Here is an 18,217-nt window from a genome sequence, read left to right as displayed (position 1 = left end):
CACGGCACACATCAACTCATCGTTGTTTTTGTTCAGCACTCAACACTTTTGGTACCAATTTGGACAAACTTTTCTCATGTTCAAATTCTCGGTTACAATATTGTGTACCGTTGACTTGCACATGTTAAATTCTTCCGCTATTAATCGCAGACTTAACCGACGATCAGAGTCCAAGAGTTCTTTCATCTTTGACACGTTTTCATCCGAAGAACTCGTCGAGGGGCGTCCAGATCGATATTGGTTCTCAACTGTCTCCCGCCCGTCTTTGAAGTCCTTATGTCAGCGAAAAACCTGGGCTTTCGACATGGCATTATCTCTGTAGGCCTGCTCAATCAAGGCAAGAGTCTTTGAAGGAGTTTTGCCCAAGCGAACACACAATTTGATGGCGTATCGCTGCTCTATCGTCCCTTCATTTTTTTGCTTTTTATCCCGTGACCAAAATGAAAAAAAAATCACTTTGCGCAACGATCGATCCTCATTCTCTTACTGCTCAGAATCGATTGCCACGCGGTGCGATGCTTTAGGTACATCTCACAGATGATGAGACGAACCCTAAAAGAGAGGAAGCGGGGAAAGGTCAACGACACGGTCAAGTCCATTTTCGGTTTTTGAGGTGTGGTCTATACTTAGATGTCGTCTGCTACTCCGGGTAGCTATCTGTGTGCTATTCCGTGGTGTTATTTGAAACCCCTGTGCGAAAAGTGGGGCGAGCCCACACCTACGTCACACACACTACTTCTGCTAGGGTTCTTCTCGTCATCTGTGAGCTATAAGACCCCCATCACCGATACCTCCCATTAAGAGCGCTCTGGTGGTGACTGGAGCGCTATGCGGTGGCCAGTCTCATTACTTCTTGAAGAAATCCTGTAGTTGCCAGAATATAAGGGCAGTACAAGTCAATAGGTATAATTCATTTCTCGTTTTGTTTCATTATTGTATACGGTTGTTGAAGTAATTGTTATGATTTGAAGAGAGAAAAGAAAGCACCAAAGGAATTCTACACTAAGTAATTTGGTTCAACAGAGGAAGAAATATGTATATATATATATATATATATATATATATATATATATATATATATATTTGGTCTAGGAATTAATTCGTGCGGTTGGTACGCACACATTGAAGCTGTAGTACAAACACAAAATACATAAATACCTTAAGAAAAATATTGTCCATCGCTAGCCACCACTTTCGCCCATCTGTCAGGCAATGTACGGATTCCGTGGCGAAAGAAGTCCTCATCCTTGGAAGCGATCCAGTCAGAGACCCATGTTTCGATATCTTCTGAAGAAGTAAACCGCTGTCCAATCAAATCGTTGTTCATGCAATCGAACAAGTAGTAGTCTGAAGGAGCAACGTCTGGTGAATACGGCGGGTGGGGTAAAACTTCCCATCCGACATTTTCTAAATAGGTTTTGACCGGTTTTGCGACATGTGGGCGAGCGTTATCATGTTGAACAATAAGTTTATCATGTCTGTTCTCCCATTCTGGTCGTGTTCTGGCCAGAGCTTGCTTCAAACGCATTAATTGTCGTTGATAACGTTCTCCATTCATAGTTTCACCCGGTTGCAGCAGCTCATAGTACACCACACCTTTCATATCCCACCATATGCACAGCATAACCTTTGCACAGTGAATATCTCGTTTTGGTTGTGATGGACCTGGTTCACCTGGTTTCACCCAGGCCTTTTTTCGTTTAGGGTTCTCGTAATGGATCCACTTCTCATCACCCGTAATAATTCGATGCAGAAACCCCTTTCTGCTCTGTCGTTTAAGCAGCAATTCGCAAATGGTTTTTCGTCTTTCAACGTCTCTGTCTTTCAATTCATGTGGAACCCAATGTGACATCTTTCGAATCATTCCCATGGCTATCAAGCGTTTGGAGACTGTTGTTTGATCAACGCCTAATGCTGCTGCAAGTTGTTCCTGCGTTTGACACGAATCCTGCTCGAGCAATGCTGTCAATTCTTCGTCTTGAAATTTTTTTGGCTGTCCAGCTCGCTCTTGGTCTGCCAAGCCGAAATCACCACTTCTAAACCGTGCAAACCACTTCTGACACGTTCTTTCAGCTAGAGCATGGTCACCATACACTTCCACCAAAATACGATGACTTTCAGTCGCACTTTTCTGCATGTTAAAGTAATGCAGCAGGACACCCCGCAAAAACACTTTATCAGGCACAAATTGCGCCATGTCCACTTAACTACAAACTGGTGTTGTTGACGCTTTAATCCACTGCCCTATACTACGAACGATACGCGATGACAGGGGTTTGCAACACATGTGTGGATACACGGAACTGTGGGACGCTCCGTTCGTTGCGCCATCTCTTGTCCACCCGCACGAATAAATTCCTAGACCAAATATATATATATATATATTATAATATTGAAAATGTATAAAGAAGACTACCTGCACTATAGACGTATTAATACCAATGCTTTAAAAAAAAAGAAAAGAAGAAATGTAGTATTTAATAATTTTACGCATTCAATGCAAAACTATCTAAAGTATGTTCACTTTTTTTTTTTTTTTTTTAACACAAGTTTGAAAGTTTGGTTAGGTTCATCTTCTGTAATTCTTCAGATTTCCAAACTATGCTATGCATAAGTGTCGAAAGTATTATAGAACGGCTTTGTCCGTTTGTTGGCAGGTATCAGAGCAAAAAACGGTTGAGAGACATCGAGGCAAGTTTTTTTTTTTTTTTTTTTTTTTTTTTTTTTTTTTTTTTTTTTTTTTTTTTTTTTTTTTTTTTAGCAGTCGATTCAGCGTCCCAAGAATATGTTCCATCTCCTCCATTAATCTTCTATTCAAATTGGAAGGGATACAAATTAACCATTTCCGGTTTCAAAAACTGTAAGGGATGGTGACAGGTTTTTGAAATCGATTCCGTGTCTAAAGAAAAGGTTCCCTCTTCACCCGCATGTCTCTACTAAAACCTCTCCTTTAGCCTAGCCGTCATAGCTATGGGGCGTAAAACTCACTCTCTACTAAAACCGGAAGTGATAGAAATTTACTATTACGTCCGGTTTCAATATTGATCTCCATAGAGCAAAAATAGTAGGATATTGCGAGTAATAGCTTTTTCATAGGAATTCAGCGTCCAAGGAATAGTTTCTAACTTTGATCTTATCTTTCTATTTAACCAGAAGTTAAAGATATACTACTTCTAGTTTGAATATTGAATTCCACTAGTCTGGAAGACTGGCGTAGTTTCACACTGTGAAACGAAACTCACTTGTTTCTTTTCTTGAAAAACTTGTGCACATGCAAGAAATTTCACGTAAAAGCAGCACCTCTGACAACACTGCAATATGTCTAACATCATTTCGAAACAACAAAATTAGTTCGCAATCATGTGTCCACAAATGTATCAGACGTCTAACAACTCCAGTTATTTTATTTTGTTTTGCCGCATTTCAAATAGCAGAACTGAGAGTTCGGAATTGAATATTACAGAAAATTTATGCGGGGTGTCTATCGGTCACGAAAGTCACGAATGTCACGAAATCAGAAAATGGTCATGAAAGTCACGAAATTTAGCTTTTGGGTCACGATTTTTTGAACTGTTCAAATGTAAGTACAGATTGGAAAATTTTGTTGTATAAAACGTCAAAGTTCACTACCAAAAATGTCTACGGTCGGCTTTAGACGCTACCAAATCGCAAGCAAAGTACGTTTTAATCGCATGGATAAAAATTCAGCCTAATTCGCACCCAAATTCGCTCTTGAAAATATTAGGAAATTTTATGATTTGGTAAAGAAAAGGTCACGAAAAAGTCACGAAATTTCATTTTGGAATTTTAGTAGACACCCTGTTATGTAACACATTGTATGGCATTGAAAATTCGAAGTGTCATCGCCGCAGAAATAAAAATGGTGCCAGTAGATCCCATCTTGGTCTGATTGAATCCACCCAGAATTAGTATCTTAGTTGGTGGATTGATTTGGAGTTTAACATTCCGTTCAGTACATGAGCTCCCACCTGGAATCGAATTCGAATCTCCTGTCCCAATATATCCATGAGGGAGTTCAAATTGATCTCTTCTTTGAGTTTATGTATCAGTTGGATGATGATGAACTATACACTGACTATAACAGTTTTTATCAGGATAGCACACCTGCACATCTTTTATGTCTGTCTGTCTGTGTCTGCCCGAAGGCATGTTCTAGCCCATTTACCCTAATGTAGCTAGGAGTCACTAAGGCAGTAGAGTTGGAGCAGAATGGCCAATTTCTTTCCCCTGTGATTCAAAAAGGGATATTCTATAGCAGGCTATGGTAAACTGTTAATTTAAATATAAAATAGAAGAACAAGTTAAGAATCAGGGTTCAGTGCTGTTTAAATTGCTATCTTTTAAAGATTGTGTAATTTTTAAGAAGTTGTGGCTATCAAAGTCGTCTGATCTTAGCTCACTTGAACTATTCTTATGAAGTATGCTAAAAGTGTAAATGTATGTCAATAAATCATAGAGTTTCGTGAAAGTGCAAGAAAATATTGGGCATGAAGTTGCTGCTGTAAGTTTCAGTAACATGGTGAAGCATGTAAAAATATGTAGTGATGCTAATAGCAAGCACTTTGAGCTCAACGTTCTTTTCGTACACGTGAAAAATGTCCCTGTTGAATTTCACTGCAGGTATGTGTGAGAGTATTGGTATGAAACTTATCAGGGACCGTAAACAAGAAAAACTCATTTTAATGCAACTTTTTTTTCCGTATATTTGTGTGTCTTTGCTATATAAAATCATCTATAAGTCAAATATTTATGTTTCTTGTGTATTAGAAGCCTTTATAGTGTTTTAAATTTCCTTTTCAGTCAACCAAAGATAGGACGTTAGATCAGCAGTGCACCGTCACAAGACCAGGAGTGTCTGCAATAGCAGGAGCGCTAGCAGTAGAACTCATGGTTTCATTACTTCAACATCCCCAAAGGTTAGTTTAACATGGCCGGCGTAAGGCTACAGCACACTAGGTTCAATCTAGGAACGTGCAGCGCTTTTCGCTAATAAAATGATCCCGTAGACCAGCGTTTCCCAACCTTTTTCAACTTGCGGCACACTCATATACCTATTATTATTATTATTATTATTATTATTATTATTATTATTATTATTATTATTATTATTATTATTATTATTATTATTATTATTATTATTATTTGTAAATATAAAATACCGTGGTAATTTATTTCTGTGATTACTGATCTCCTCACAGAGAAGAAAGCTCGATGACTGGTTTTCGGTAAATTATTATGCTTATTTTTCATTCTAATTTTAAAAATAGAAAACAATTGCAATGAGATATAAGACTCAGGTTTTTAAAAATACACTTTCTTTTTCGAAAACTGTATCCAACCTTTCACTAAGAAGGAAGATCGTTAAATAACGAACGAACAAACAAATCTCTTTTACTTTTAAAACACATTTGTATGCATGTTTGCTTTGTCGAAAAGATTGAATGATATTACGAAACAGTCTGCAACAATAAAGAAGCAAAAACGGTCATAACAATAACAAATATTTTTTTCAACATGAAAAATGTACAGAAAAGTGACCGAGTATGAAAATTAAAATTATAGATTCATAGTAGAGGTACATAGTAATGTGAAATACAAATATACATTTTCCCCTATGTTTTGCAATTTGATTGCCATGAATTAATAATTTTATTTCGATTTCCTCGCAGCACATCAGCGGACCATTCGCGGCACACCGGTTGGGAAACGCTGCCGTAGACTAATATTACCACTATATTTTTTTGTAATTAAGTCTGTCATCATCTTCGTCTTTCTTTTAGGTCTACAGATCTGAAACGAGCCTTGGCCTCCAGTAGGATTTGCATTCATAGACGTATGTCCGTCATTATTAGAGACCGGATGTTAGGCAAAATGCCTATTCTTTAATATTAAAGATATGATCAAAAATAACGCTTTAAAGTTTATATGGGGGTTTTAATTTCAATTTAAGCCAATTTTATTTTGCCTATTTTGCCCCTTCCTGCCTAAATATTTGCTTTAGTGCCTAATATTGCCTATTTTATGCGATTTCTTCAAAATAAGACTTTATTGGGAAAATATGTATAATTTAATATATCACGAAAGCATTCTGCAACTTTCGAGAAATGTAAGTGCTGTTTGTAGTAATAAGTTGCCGTAAAACCTTGGACTGCTATGTTGCTGATAAAGTAATGTAAAACTTTCGCTGAGTGTACTGATAAAGTGTATAGAATTTGGACTGTTATGTGTTGTGATAAAGTGCTGTATACAGTGGCGGCTTTAGCAGGTAGGCCGAGTAGACACGGATCTACTTAAAAGTTTTGAAAAATGTATAAACGGTAAATGATACAATAAAGAGTAAATATATTTCCCACTAGTTATATTAATAGTAGATAGTTACTTAACAAATAGCATCAACCACTACTGTAAAAGTAATTTCCTTCTGTAATTAATCAATCAAATGTGTATATGTATCCGTAAGCGACGGAGAGGGCCTACCCAAAATTAAAATTCTAAAGCCGCCCCTGGCTGTATAGAATGTATTTACCAAATATACATAAAATACATGTCAAGTTTCGTTTTTCTATATACAGTAAAAGAAGTTATTAGCAAACAGGCATATTTCTATATTCTTTGAACATTAACTATGACTTCAATTTATTTTTTAATTGAAGATTTTATCGTCATTATTTTGAGTTATTTTAGTGCCTATTATGCTGCCTATTTTTAAAGTTTTAAGTGCCTATTTGCCTGCCTATTTCCCAGGTTTTTAATGCCTAAACATCCGGTCTCTAGTCATTATTCTCCAGTTCTGAATACTTCTCTGTTTCGTGTTCCCTAACACTGCGTCCCACCATTTACTTTTTGGTTGGTCGCGTGAACGTTTCCCTTCCACTGTTCCTTCAAATATCCTTTTTGCTGTTCTGTCCTGGTTCATTCTGTTTACGTGTCCGAACCATCCTACTTCGGTCTATTCGTATATATGTAATGATGTCTTCATTGCTGTATAAATTGTATAGCAGTGATGAAAAAGAAAAGTTCAAAATGTTTTTTTTTTTTTTTAAATTTTTTACAAAGTTTTTAATTATGAAAAAAAAAAGAAAAAAAGTTAATGGTTAGAATTAATAAGAGCACATAATAAAATATGTTCTCTTTTGTGTGATTTTCGTAAATCTATGACAATGAATGAAAGTCATTTGTTAAGTGAATTCACATAATACAACTGTGACTGACAGTTAAAGTGAAAAAGGAGATTTCAGGCCTTGATTTATTCTATAAACTTCAATATTTTAGAAACAATTATTCCAGTGACGGATTTCTGTCTATCCAATTGCTGAATTACATTTGCGATTTTAAAAAAAAATAGTACACTTTGCCTGTCTCGAACATGTTTGTAGCATGTATATTTCAGTGTCAGTAGCAAGCACGGAGTGAAATTTCTCGAAATTAAAATTAATTAAGACGTATTCGCGAACTACAATGACTAAAGACAGTTCAGACAGTTAGAAACAATTTCCATCGAGTGCAGTTTATTTAAATAAAATTGGCATGACAGACTTGATTGATACACTCGCTAAGGTAAAAGATTGAAAAGTAAGATTTCTGCAATTGTCTTACAGTAAGGTGTAGTGTATTAACTATATAATTATGATGTAATTGTGATATAAATCAATAGTTTTTTTTTCCCTTAACTCTCAGTTTTTAGGACGTAATCTGAATAGGGGTCTAAGAGCGCCGTACAACCTTGAGCCGACTCGATGGTTCATATAACTTCTATTATTTCTGTATTTCATTCGTTACTTCTTATGTACAGTACAATTGAGAAGTCATCGAACTCTTGAGCTAAAAATCTAACGATTAAAATATACAGAAATATTTACTTATATTGTCTCTTGCGGTGCTTGTGATGGACCTTAAAAAATGTTTGCTACCACTAGGGCCAATGACAACACATACGCTGTTGACAAGAAGTCTCATACGAAGGAAAGCCAGTATACCTTTAATCTCTCGCAAGAATAGAGTGTTGCTTTCGTAGAAGCGTATTTTGCAAAAATAAACCAATAAATAAAAATTAAATTATATATAGCATGTACAAACTGATTGACAGGTGATAGAAAGTTGTGGTTCATGTGGTGAACATAGTACAGTGTGAAGTTCTTGCTCCAGATATATTCTCTTCATTTTCTCATTTCTGCTAGAAATGTTATTTATGAGATGACCCTATATAATTCTTATTATTTATTTATTAATTAATTTCAGAGGCGAAGCGCCTGCTGACTGTACTTCAGTAGACGAAAGTACGATGAGTGAAAGAAGCAAGTTGGGTTTGGTACCACATTCCATTCGAGGATTTCTCACTCAATTTAGCCACGTATTGCCAGCAACACATATGTTCAGTCGATGTATAGCTTGTTCTCAGCAGGTAAACATTTTCATTCTCTTTTGCATGGTTTCTTTATTGGTACACTGTTACGTGTTATGACTGGGAGACATTCCTTTTACAGGATTTGGATTGCCGTCTGTCAAGTTTGGAAAAAACTAGAAAAATTAAGTCTCAGTCTAGACGTAGACATTTCCATAAAGAGAAGAAAGTTAAATAAATACTTATATTTACATAGTAGTAGTTGGAGGTCATGGTGTACTGTAGGTTCTTTATTGCTAAATATGTTGGAAATTTCGTTCGTGATTTTGCATAGTTATCGATCACAAAGTGGAGTTTCTGAAGGCAAGTGAGTTGATACCCAGGAAAGTAAATAAATAAATAAATGATAACTGATTTTATTTCTCACCTATCTTATGTATGAACATCTATTTGGTGAATAGACCTTATTTTAATAAATAGTGGCCCTGCGTAGCGTAGTCGCTAACGCTCTCGCCTTTGGTGCAAGCGGTCCCGGGTTCGACTCCCGGTGGGGACACTCGGTCGAAAAAGTGTAAGAGGTTTTTCAGGCCAGCCATCTTGAGTGAGGCTTTTCCTGGGTTTTCATCATTTGCACCAGGCAAATGCCGGGATGGTACCTAACATATAGGTCCCAAACCACTTCCTTCCTTCCCTTTCCTCGGATAGTATGATAACTGGGATGGGACGGGTTAACTCGGGACGTCACCCCTCATATGTGACGGGCGTAACATGGCTATAGATGCTGAAAGCTCAGAAATCTAATTCCTAATCCTTTAATAAATAAAACTATCAATATTTCCCCCGTGTTTTTTAAATTATTTTTTATTATTATTATTATTAGAACTAACGTTTCAAAGGCCTTTATCATGAGAATTGTGCTAATTGAAAGAGTTGTTGTATAATAGTTTTTGCTGGTTGTAGATAATGAAAGAGAGAGGCCAAACTATGGTATACATGTTTCCTTATTCATGTTTATGAGTGTATTGAGAATGTCGAGATATTATGTTAATTATAATTTTGTTTGGTACTAATGTTTTATTGTATGATGGGCATTCCATATTGATTTACACTTTCCTTTTTTCCGTCTTTCAGGGTCCACCATTGAGCTCATCATTACAGTTGGAAGGAAGTAGTACTTAGGTCTGCCTTCAGATGGAAGGGCATTACAGAGAAGTGTAATCCCTGGAAACTAGAGCACATTTCACCAACAGCTGTTAAGTACGTGAGCGGACAACATGGAAGGTGATCAGCAAGAACAGCGCTGGACAACGTGGTTTTTGTGGAAAAAGGGTGTACAGACTGCGGAAATTCATAGGCGATTGGTGGCAGTGTGTGGAGAGTTGGCACCGTCACGCAATACCTATACAACTAGGTGAACGGCTGGAAAAGTGGCCGCACATCAACAGAGAAGGGAACCAGTTCTGGAAGGAAGGTGACTGTTATAGCATCAGTGAACAGTTCAAGAGTCTAGCGGCTTATTCAGGACAACAGGTGCATCACATTTACGGAACTGGAGCCGGTCACAGGACTTGCCAGAATCACTCTGCACCGCATAGTGCACGAGCACCTTAAGATGGGTAAGATGTCTGCCAGATGGGTTCCCAAATCCCTGAATGCAGCGCAAGGATGAGAGCACTGATCTTCTGCAACTTTACAGAAGACTTCTGTCCAAACGGTTTGCGTGACGGTGCGCACTCTCCACACACTGCCACCAATCGCTTATGAATTTCCACAGTCTGTACACCTTCTTTCCACAGAAACCATGTTGTTCATCGCTGTTCTTGCTGATCATCTTCCATGTTGTCCGCTCACGTACTTACAGCTGTTAGTGAAATGTGCCCTAGTTTCCAGGGATTACACTTCTTTGTAATGCTCTCCCATCTGAAGGCAGACCTAAGTACTACTTCCTTCCATCTGTAATGACGAGCTCAATGGTGGACCCTGAAAGAAGAAAGAAAGAAAAAAAATGGAAAGTGTAAATCAATATGGAATGCGCGTCGTATTCCAAGTACAAGAAATTTGACTTATGATTAGTATTTACAGTAAGGAAGTAATCTTATACTGTATTAAAAAAAATAAATAAATAAGAGAGCGTGGAACGACTATAGGAATGGTGGAAGCCAATTCAAAAATTAAGTTTTTCTAAATCCGGTCATAAATGATGGTGTCGCGGGTAAGTGCAGAATTTACTTACTTAGTCATGGAAATTCAGGGAAATCAGTGTGAGAATTTCAGTGTGAATAGTGCAAGAGTGAAAAAAATGCATGATTGAGCCAAGAACTCGGGTCTCCGGCTTACTGTGCTGATACATTAGCCCGCACGCTATACAGTTACTCTCTGAAAATTCTATCACTTTTGACGTCAGTACTCAGCCATTTAGAGACGGAGCCGGGGTGGCTCAGTGGTAGAACGTTCACCTCTGGTGCATTGGTGTCCCTGGTTCGATCCCAGCTCGCGCCAAGTAAACTTTGTGGTGAACAAACACCGTGTGCGTGGGTTTCCTCAGGGTTCTCCCGTGTCTTCCAACTTTCTTCATTCCACCATTTCATTCATTTCTCATCATCACCGTCTCCTTTCGCCTATTCGACATAACCATGGGACGTAAAACTCAAAGATTTCATTTCATTTTCCAGCTATTTAGACCACGTATACTGTACATCTCGGGTTTTCAGCCCAATCGTGCGTTTATTTATTTATTTATTTATTTATTTTTTTCACTCCTGATGTATCATTGAATTATCCTATAAAGAAATTCCTTTGACACAAAATCGCTTATTTTCCTCAATTTATCATATATATAACATGTGTTCTGACGGCATACATTTAACAATGCAGAATCATTATTTCAATAATGGAATACTGACATTATTATTAATAGTAGCATTAGAATTTGTGTTAGTAGTAATTATATTATGTCCTCATTTTGTAGAATTACAAACTACTGTTCTGCTTTGTTTCTCCAGGTTCAGGAGGAGTATGAGAAAAATGGCTTTGAATTCTTGATGAAAGTTTTTAACACTCCTGGTTATTTAGAAGATTTGACTGGTCTCACACAGCTCCATCTAGAATCAGAGTCTGCTGAGGTATGCTTTTTCTTACTTAATTCCTTTCTTTCTTCGAGGGCAAGGTAAAAATTCGAGTTTTACCATTTTCAGATAAATATTTGGTCTAGGAATTAATTCGTGCGGGTGGACAAGAGATGGCGCAACGAACGGAGCGTCCCACAGTTCCGTGTATCCACACATGTGTTGCAAACCCCTGTCATCGCGTATCGTTCGTAGTATAGGGCAGTGGATTAAAGCGTCAACAACACCAGTTTGTAGTTAAGTGAACATGGCGCAATTTGTGCCTGATAAAGTGTTTTTGCGGGGTGTCCTGCTGCATTACTTTCACATGCAGAAAAGTGCGACTGAAAGTCATCGTATTTTGGTGGAAGTGTATGGTGACCATGCTCTAGCTGAGCGAACGTGTCAGAAGTGGTTTGCACGGTTTAGAAGTGGTGATTTCGGCTTGGCAGACCAAGAGCGAGCTGGACAGCCAAAAAAATTTCAAGACGAAGAATTGACAGCATTGCTCGAGCAGGATTCGTGTCAAACGCAGGAACAACTTGCAGCAGCATTAGGCGTTGATCAAACAACAGTCTCCAAACGCTTGAAAGCCATGGGAATGATTCAAAAGATGTCACATTGGGTTCCACATGAATTGAAAGACAGAGACGTTGAAAGAGAAAAACCATTTGCGAATTGCTGCTTCAACGACAGAGCAGAAAGGGGTTTCTGCATCGAATTATTACGGGTGATGAGAAGTGGATCCATTACGAGAACCCTAAACGAAAAAAGGCCTGGGTGAAACCAGGTGAACCAGGTCCATCACAACCAAAACGAGATATTCACTGTGCAAAGGTTATGCTGTGCATATGGTGGGATATGAAAGGTGTGGTGTACTATGAGCTGCTGCAACCGGGTGAAACTATGAATGGAGAACGTTATCGACGACAATTAATACGTTTGAAGCAAGCTCTGGCCAGAACACGACCAGAATGGGAGAACAGACATGATAAACTTATTGTTCAACATGATAACGCTCGCCCACATGTCGCAAAACCGGTCAAAACCTATTTAGAAAATGTCGGATGGGAGGTTTTACCCCACCCACCGTATTCACCAGACGTTGCTCCTTCGGACTACTACTTGTTCGATTGCATGAACAACGATTTGATTGGACAGCGGTTTACTTCTTCAGAAGATATCGAAACATGGGTCTCTGACTGGATCGCTTCCAAGGATGAGGACTTCCTTCGCCACGGAATCCGTACATTGCCTGACAGATGGGCGAAAGTGGTGGCTAGCGATGGACAATATTTTTCTTAAGGTATTTATGTATTTTGTGTTTGTACTACAGCTTCAATGTGTGCGTACCAACCGCACGAATTAATTCCTAGACCAAATAGAAATGCGAAACAAAATACATATGTGCTGTAGTTGAAGAAATATATTACAAACTGGATTATAGTTTCGGCATTATAACGCCTTCATGAGGCACTATGATTCATACTTATCGTGTCTTAATAAACACAATGCTATGAGTGGCCCCACGTAGCGTAGTCGCTAACGCTCTCACGAGCGAGCGTTCCTGGGTTCGATTCCCGGTGGGGGCACTCGGTCAAAAAAGTGTAAAAAGCTTTTTCAAGTCAGCCATCCTGAATGAGGTTTTTCCTGGGTTTTCAGCAATCATCCCAGGCAAATGTCGGGATGGTATCTAACATATAGGTCCCAGGGCCCTTCCTTCCTTCCTTCCCTATCTGCGGATAATGTGATCGCCGAGGAAACCGTCATCCTTCATACGTGATGGACTAAATGGCCATAGATGCCAAAAGCCCAGAAATCTAAATCCTAAACCCTAACAGTGCTATGAGGTCTTCCTCCATCCTCCCCCATAATAAAGTAAATTCCGCCACTGGGGGCCGCGGTGGCTCAGTGGTAGAGCGTTCACCTCTGATGCTAGGGGTCTCGGGTTCAAACCCTGCTTCCACCAAGTGAAATTTGTGGTGGACAAACACCGTGTGCGTGGGTTTTCTCGGGGTTCTCCCGTTTCCTCCCACTTTCTTCATTCCACCATTCCATTCATTACTCATCATCACCGTCCCCTTTAGCCTAACCGGCATAAGCGTGGGACGTAAAACTCAAAAATTTCATTTTCATTTTTTAAATTCCGCTACTGAATATGTTAACAGATTTACGCAATAACATTACATACGTACTTATTTTTATGTAGGAATACGTACCCAGATACACAAAACAGACCTAATAAAGTGTATGTGTAAGTTTTTGATTTGATTTGATTTCAGTTTAGTGTCCCTTTCAGCAGCGAGGCTATATGAGACGTGGACCTACTGCTTAACATGGAATTCAAACCACCTGACCTCCCGCTGGGAATCGAACCCGAGTCTCCCACGTCAAAGGAAAGTATGTGTGAATAAAAGAAGGCTAAAACTTAGAACAATATCTAGAGATACAAATTAATGAAAGGAAAGAAGTACACAAAAGTATGGCTTGTCCCAGTTGCTATACCTTTAACGTAAACAAAGGTATGGACTAAAGAGTGGAGGTTTCGTGCCTGTCAGCGAAGCTGGAAGAGAATGTGAGTCCGAGTATTATCGTGCAACAGTATTACATCTATGAATATGGATTATTGTGGTGTCCTTTACGGTTGGAAGCAGTACACGAGTCCGTTGCTAAACACCAGAAGGATTTTCTCATCGAAACTCCGGGGCATCGAGACGAGTTCACTAGCCATCTGGTAGTGTACCATTGGATGGTAACATAGTTGACACCTTCCCCCCTGCCCCCGTATCACATTTCCTTCTCGTTTTTGGTGCGAGCGGTTCCGGGTTCGATTCCCGGTGGGGACATTCAGTTGAAAAACTGTAACAGGTTTTTCAGGCCAGCCATCTTGAGTGAGGTTTTTATCCTGGGTTTCCCTCATTGACACCAGGCAAATGCCGGGAGGGTACCCAACATAATGCACCTAGGTCACTTCCTTCCTTCCCCAATCCTTCCTTCCTTTTCTTTCCCCGGATAGTGTGCTTGCCGTCATACGTCATCCCCCATGTACGTGACGGGCTAAATGGCCATAGATGCCGACGACAGCCCAGAAAACTAATTCCGCATTTCCTTTTTCTTGATACATGATGTGAGAGACGCTATTCCAACGTAAATTTTTGTAAATTATCGATTATGTCTTGCTTTCCTGTTCCATATCATCCTACGGCATATTTTACAAGCTTTTCATCGTTCTTGGATTTGCTTTTCAGTGTTTGCCTGTTTGTGGTAGTATTTTTTTCACAAACTATGGTATTTTAGCGGCACCGTAAGAAGAAAGAAAGAAAGAAAAAAAAAACACTTGTACGTACGCTTTAACTCCCTCATGGTTATGTACGCGCCATCGGTGCGGGAGTCGTAACTTCTACTTCCGAGGGTGTACGAAGAAGAGGAAGTTAATTTAAATGTTGAGAAAGTTAAAAGTTAGGTAAATTATCGTACAAGTTGTTTGCGTTTTGATAGATAATCTGTTGTTATCTTTCAAACAAATGAACTTTAATATGATATTTTTTATGTTATATATAGTTCAAATCTTTAGTAAATTTTGTGGTTGTTTTATAAATATGTTTATATATGCTACATTTTGATATATGCTTTGAGGGAATAAATGTTATATATTGATGTTAGAAAGTACCTGAAATAAAGTTTAAAAGCTAGACCTTTTTTTCTTTCAACTGTGTCCCTTCTGGCGTTGCTGTTGATGTGTATTTTCCCGTACCTCCCTCGAAAGAGGAGGGACAAATTGCTGCGGCCTAGATCTTTCAATTGTTGGATACGGAAGCGTTGCCACAATAAATTATTTCAGGAACTTCGCTGTGCTCTGTCTTGTTAACCATTCTAAGTAGCTTACGATCTTCAGTCGTCAAGACCAGACGACTGAACGACAAATTGGCAACACAGCTGTCATTCACTTCTTTTCCTTAAGCAAAGGTGAGGGTTTCCTCCGTCAGAGGATGGCGGGGGTTGGGTCGAAGTATGTTTCGCATATTTTCCAAGGACACACCTCAAGTAGACAGGCTCTAATTTAGATACGCGTATATGTGGTCATGATTTTGTTTTCTAATATCTGTCAATGGCTCAGGGAAAGTGATGCATACCTACGCTTGCGAACGATTGAATAAATAACCAAAAGATCGATAAGGTCTGAGAAAAAATGAGCAAGCAGGTCAGCGAAGAAGTCGATTGTAGGCAAAGATATTGACCGAACTATGCTGTTACTGTCCTAGCCTTGTGACAGGGAGCCAGATCATGTTGATAGATGCATCCCAGCAGGGTACACTATTTGGGGCATGGGAAAGACTTGATCCCCTATGATTTGCTCATAGGGCGTGACAGTCATCACTCCACACAAGGGTACAATGGACCTTACAGAAACTACAATATCAGTGCTCTTATTGTCATAACCACTCCCATGCTTCACGGTTAGCAGAAGACAGTCGTCTTCGGACCGTCACATGTTCACATGTCCTCCTATCGGAAATAATGTGAATATCGGTTAATCTGATCACATTACATGTTTCCATAGCTCTGCGCTCTATGTCCTCTGGTCCTCGTGCCACCGGATTCGTTTCTAACATTTAACTGCTGCTACCACGGGCTTTGCTACAGCAGACTTGCCATGGATATCCATTTTATATGGTTCTCTGCGCATTGTTTTCGTGGAAATGGGGTCTTTCGGGAACAACTGATGTCCATAGTAATTTTAGTGGCTATTGTTCTCTTGTTTCTTGCTCTGTTGTCTCTGTTGGACTGCCTTGTCTTTCGACCATTGTTATTTTTAGTATAGTTTTCTCACTAATTATGTATGCTTACATGACCTGGAGACAGTTGCTCTCGATATCCCCCCCCCACACACACACACACATGTATATATATACTTGCCACTTTCGTCACAGATATAACAATGTCCTCGTACAAACTTTGTAAGGTCTGATATTTGAACACGACTACCACAATACTTAAGTATGAACTGCATACTGATAACAGGTGATCAGAGTCCACGTCATACATGGACAGCACAACGCGATTGCTAACCGCATTTGTACGATAACGCTCGTAATTTATATGAGATATGTTAAAGTGTTGTTCACATTATTCTGTCTAAACCCTGTATAAGCATTTGTCAGTCAACAAGCGCGCCATCTAATATTTAACACGATCGGGGGCCACGGTGGCTTAGTGGCAGAGCGTTCACCTCTGGTGCATGGGGTCCTCGGTTCGATCCCAGCTCGCGCCAAGTGAACTTTGTGGTGGACAAACTCGGGTCGTGAGTTTTCTCGGAGATCTTCCGTTTCCTCCCACTTTCTTCATTCCACCATTTCCTTCATTTCTCATCATCACCGACTCTTTAGCCTAGCCGGCATAATCGTTGGATGTAAAACTTAAAGATTTCATTTCATTTAGTACGGTTGGTAATAGAGCCCCCTCCCCCCCCCCCCCCCGAAGTCCACCTGCGAACTTAACTTGTAAGGTTATTTCAGAAACTTACTGGCTGCAAGACTCAGCATAGTCACTTCTTATGGATGTAACTATTCATAACCATTTTATATATATTTCTATTACTTCACTTATTCAGATTTTTTTCTTCTTTTAGGTATGGGAACTAAGTGATTCAGAATCTATTGGACTAGAATAGATGTGACGTATTTCGACACTAAATAAATATCAAATTGAGGAGAAAAAGACGACGCACTGTTTGTGCAAGCACAGAAATTATGTGTATATTTTTGCCTTTTGTGTAACAAGGAGCATAGCAGCAGTTTTGTTATGTAAATGATTTGACGAAACAAACTTAATTATGAAAAAAAATTAAGTATATACAATAAGCACTTAAGAATAAAAAGGTTTTAACAATGGATGTACAATTGTAGCCAGTGCTAGCAGACAGGTTGCAGCAATGCGACTGTTCAGGTGGTTTTCATTGACTGCTAAAAGCTTTAATTGTTTAAAAGTGCATTATTGTTAGCGCTTTACCTTAGGGGCATTAAACAAAGAATTACTTTTTACATTTGAGTGTTTATTGTATATTCTTATTATGTTTTTTCATGCTTTTATATACAAGGAGCGTCGAAATTTGATCAGAATTTTATTTATATGTTTATATATACTTCCTGTTAAGCTGATTGTACACCATTTTTATTAAGAGCCATGCTAAAAATAATTCAAAATTTATTGCTTGCTTTTCATAACTAAAGGAGATAATGAAATGCAACTTACCACAATCATAGATAATGTTATTCTACAACAGAAAATATGAACCTGAAGAATTTTCAGTGTTGCCATCCATAGAAATTACAGTGTTGCCAGAATAACATTTTCCCCAAAATCTAAGTTAAGGCAGAGACTAGAGGAACGAACTCAATTGCATTTGATTACGTATTATGTTGTTTCGGTATCCTGTGAACTACTTTTTTTTTTTTAATAATAGTTGTATTTAGTTTGTAATAAACAAAATAGTTTTAACATACATTTATTAAAATTAAGTAATACTGTTATTTAAAAAGTAGTTCAGTGGATTCCAAAACAACATGATACGTAATCAAATGCAGTTGAATTCGTTCCTCTGGTCGCTACCTTAATTTAGATTTTTGGGGGAAAATATTATTGTGGCAACAGTAATTTCTATGGATGGCAAACTGAAAATCCTTCAGGTTCATATTTTCTGTTGTAGAATAACATTATCTATGTTTGTGGTAAGTTGCATTTTATTATCTCC

The 18,217-nt window shown here is 38.6% G+C and overlaps 1 protein-coding gene across 4 annotated transcripts in view; it reads left to right on the top strand.

The window, feature by feature from the left end:
* Atg7 (Autophagy-related 7) overlaps positions 1-17,918 on the top strand; it is a 50,479-nt gene extending 32,561 nt beyond the window's left edge. For all 4 annotated transcript variants that reach the window (XM_081742080.1, XM_081742079.1, XM_081742081.1 and 1 more), the window contains exons 11-14: positions 4,822-4,937; positions 8,260-8,422; positions 11,365-11,484; positions 17,096-17,918. In XM_081742080.1, the coding sequence (XP_081598206.1) occupies positions 4,822-4,937; positions 8,260-8,422; positions 11,365-11,484; positions 17,096-17,137 (441 nt within the window). In that variant the 3' untranslated portion in view covers positions 17,138-17,918. The remainder of the gene's footprint in view (positions 1-4,821; positions 4,938-8,259; positions 8,423-11,364; positions 11,485-17,095) is intronic.
* The last annotated feature ends 299 nt before the right edge of the window (positions 17,919-18,217 follow it).

The sequence above is a fragment of the Thermobia domestica genome, chromosome 16 (assembly GCF_964235325.1).
Source record: "Thermobia domestica chromosome 16, izTheDome1.hap1.1, whole genome shotgun sequence".
NCBI classification, from domain to species: Eukaryota; Metazoa; Arthropoda; class Insecta; order Zygentoma; family Lepismatidae; genus Thermobia; species Thermobia domestica.
Note: the sequence above shows the minus strand (reverse complement) of the source record. Positions and strands in the feature narration are given on the sequence as shown.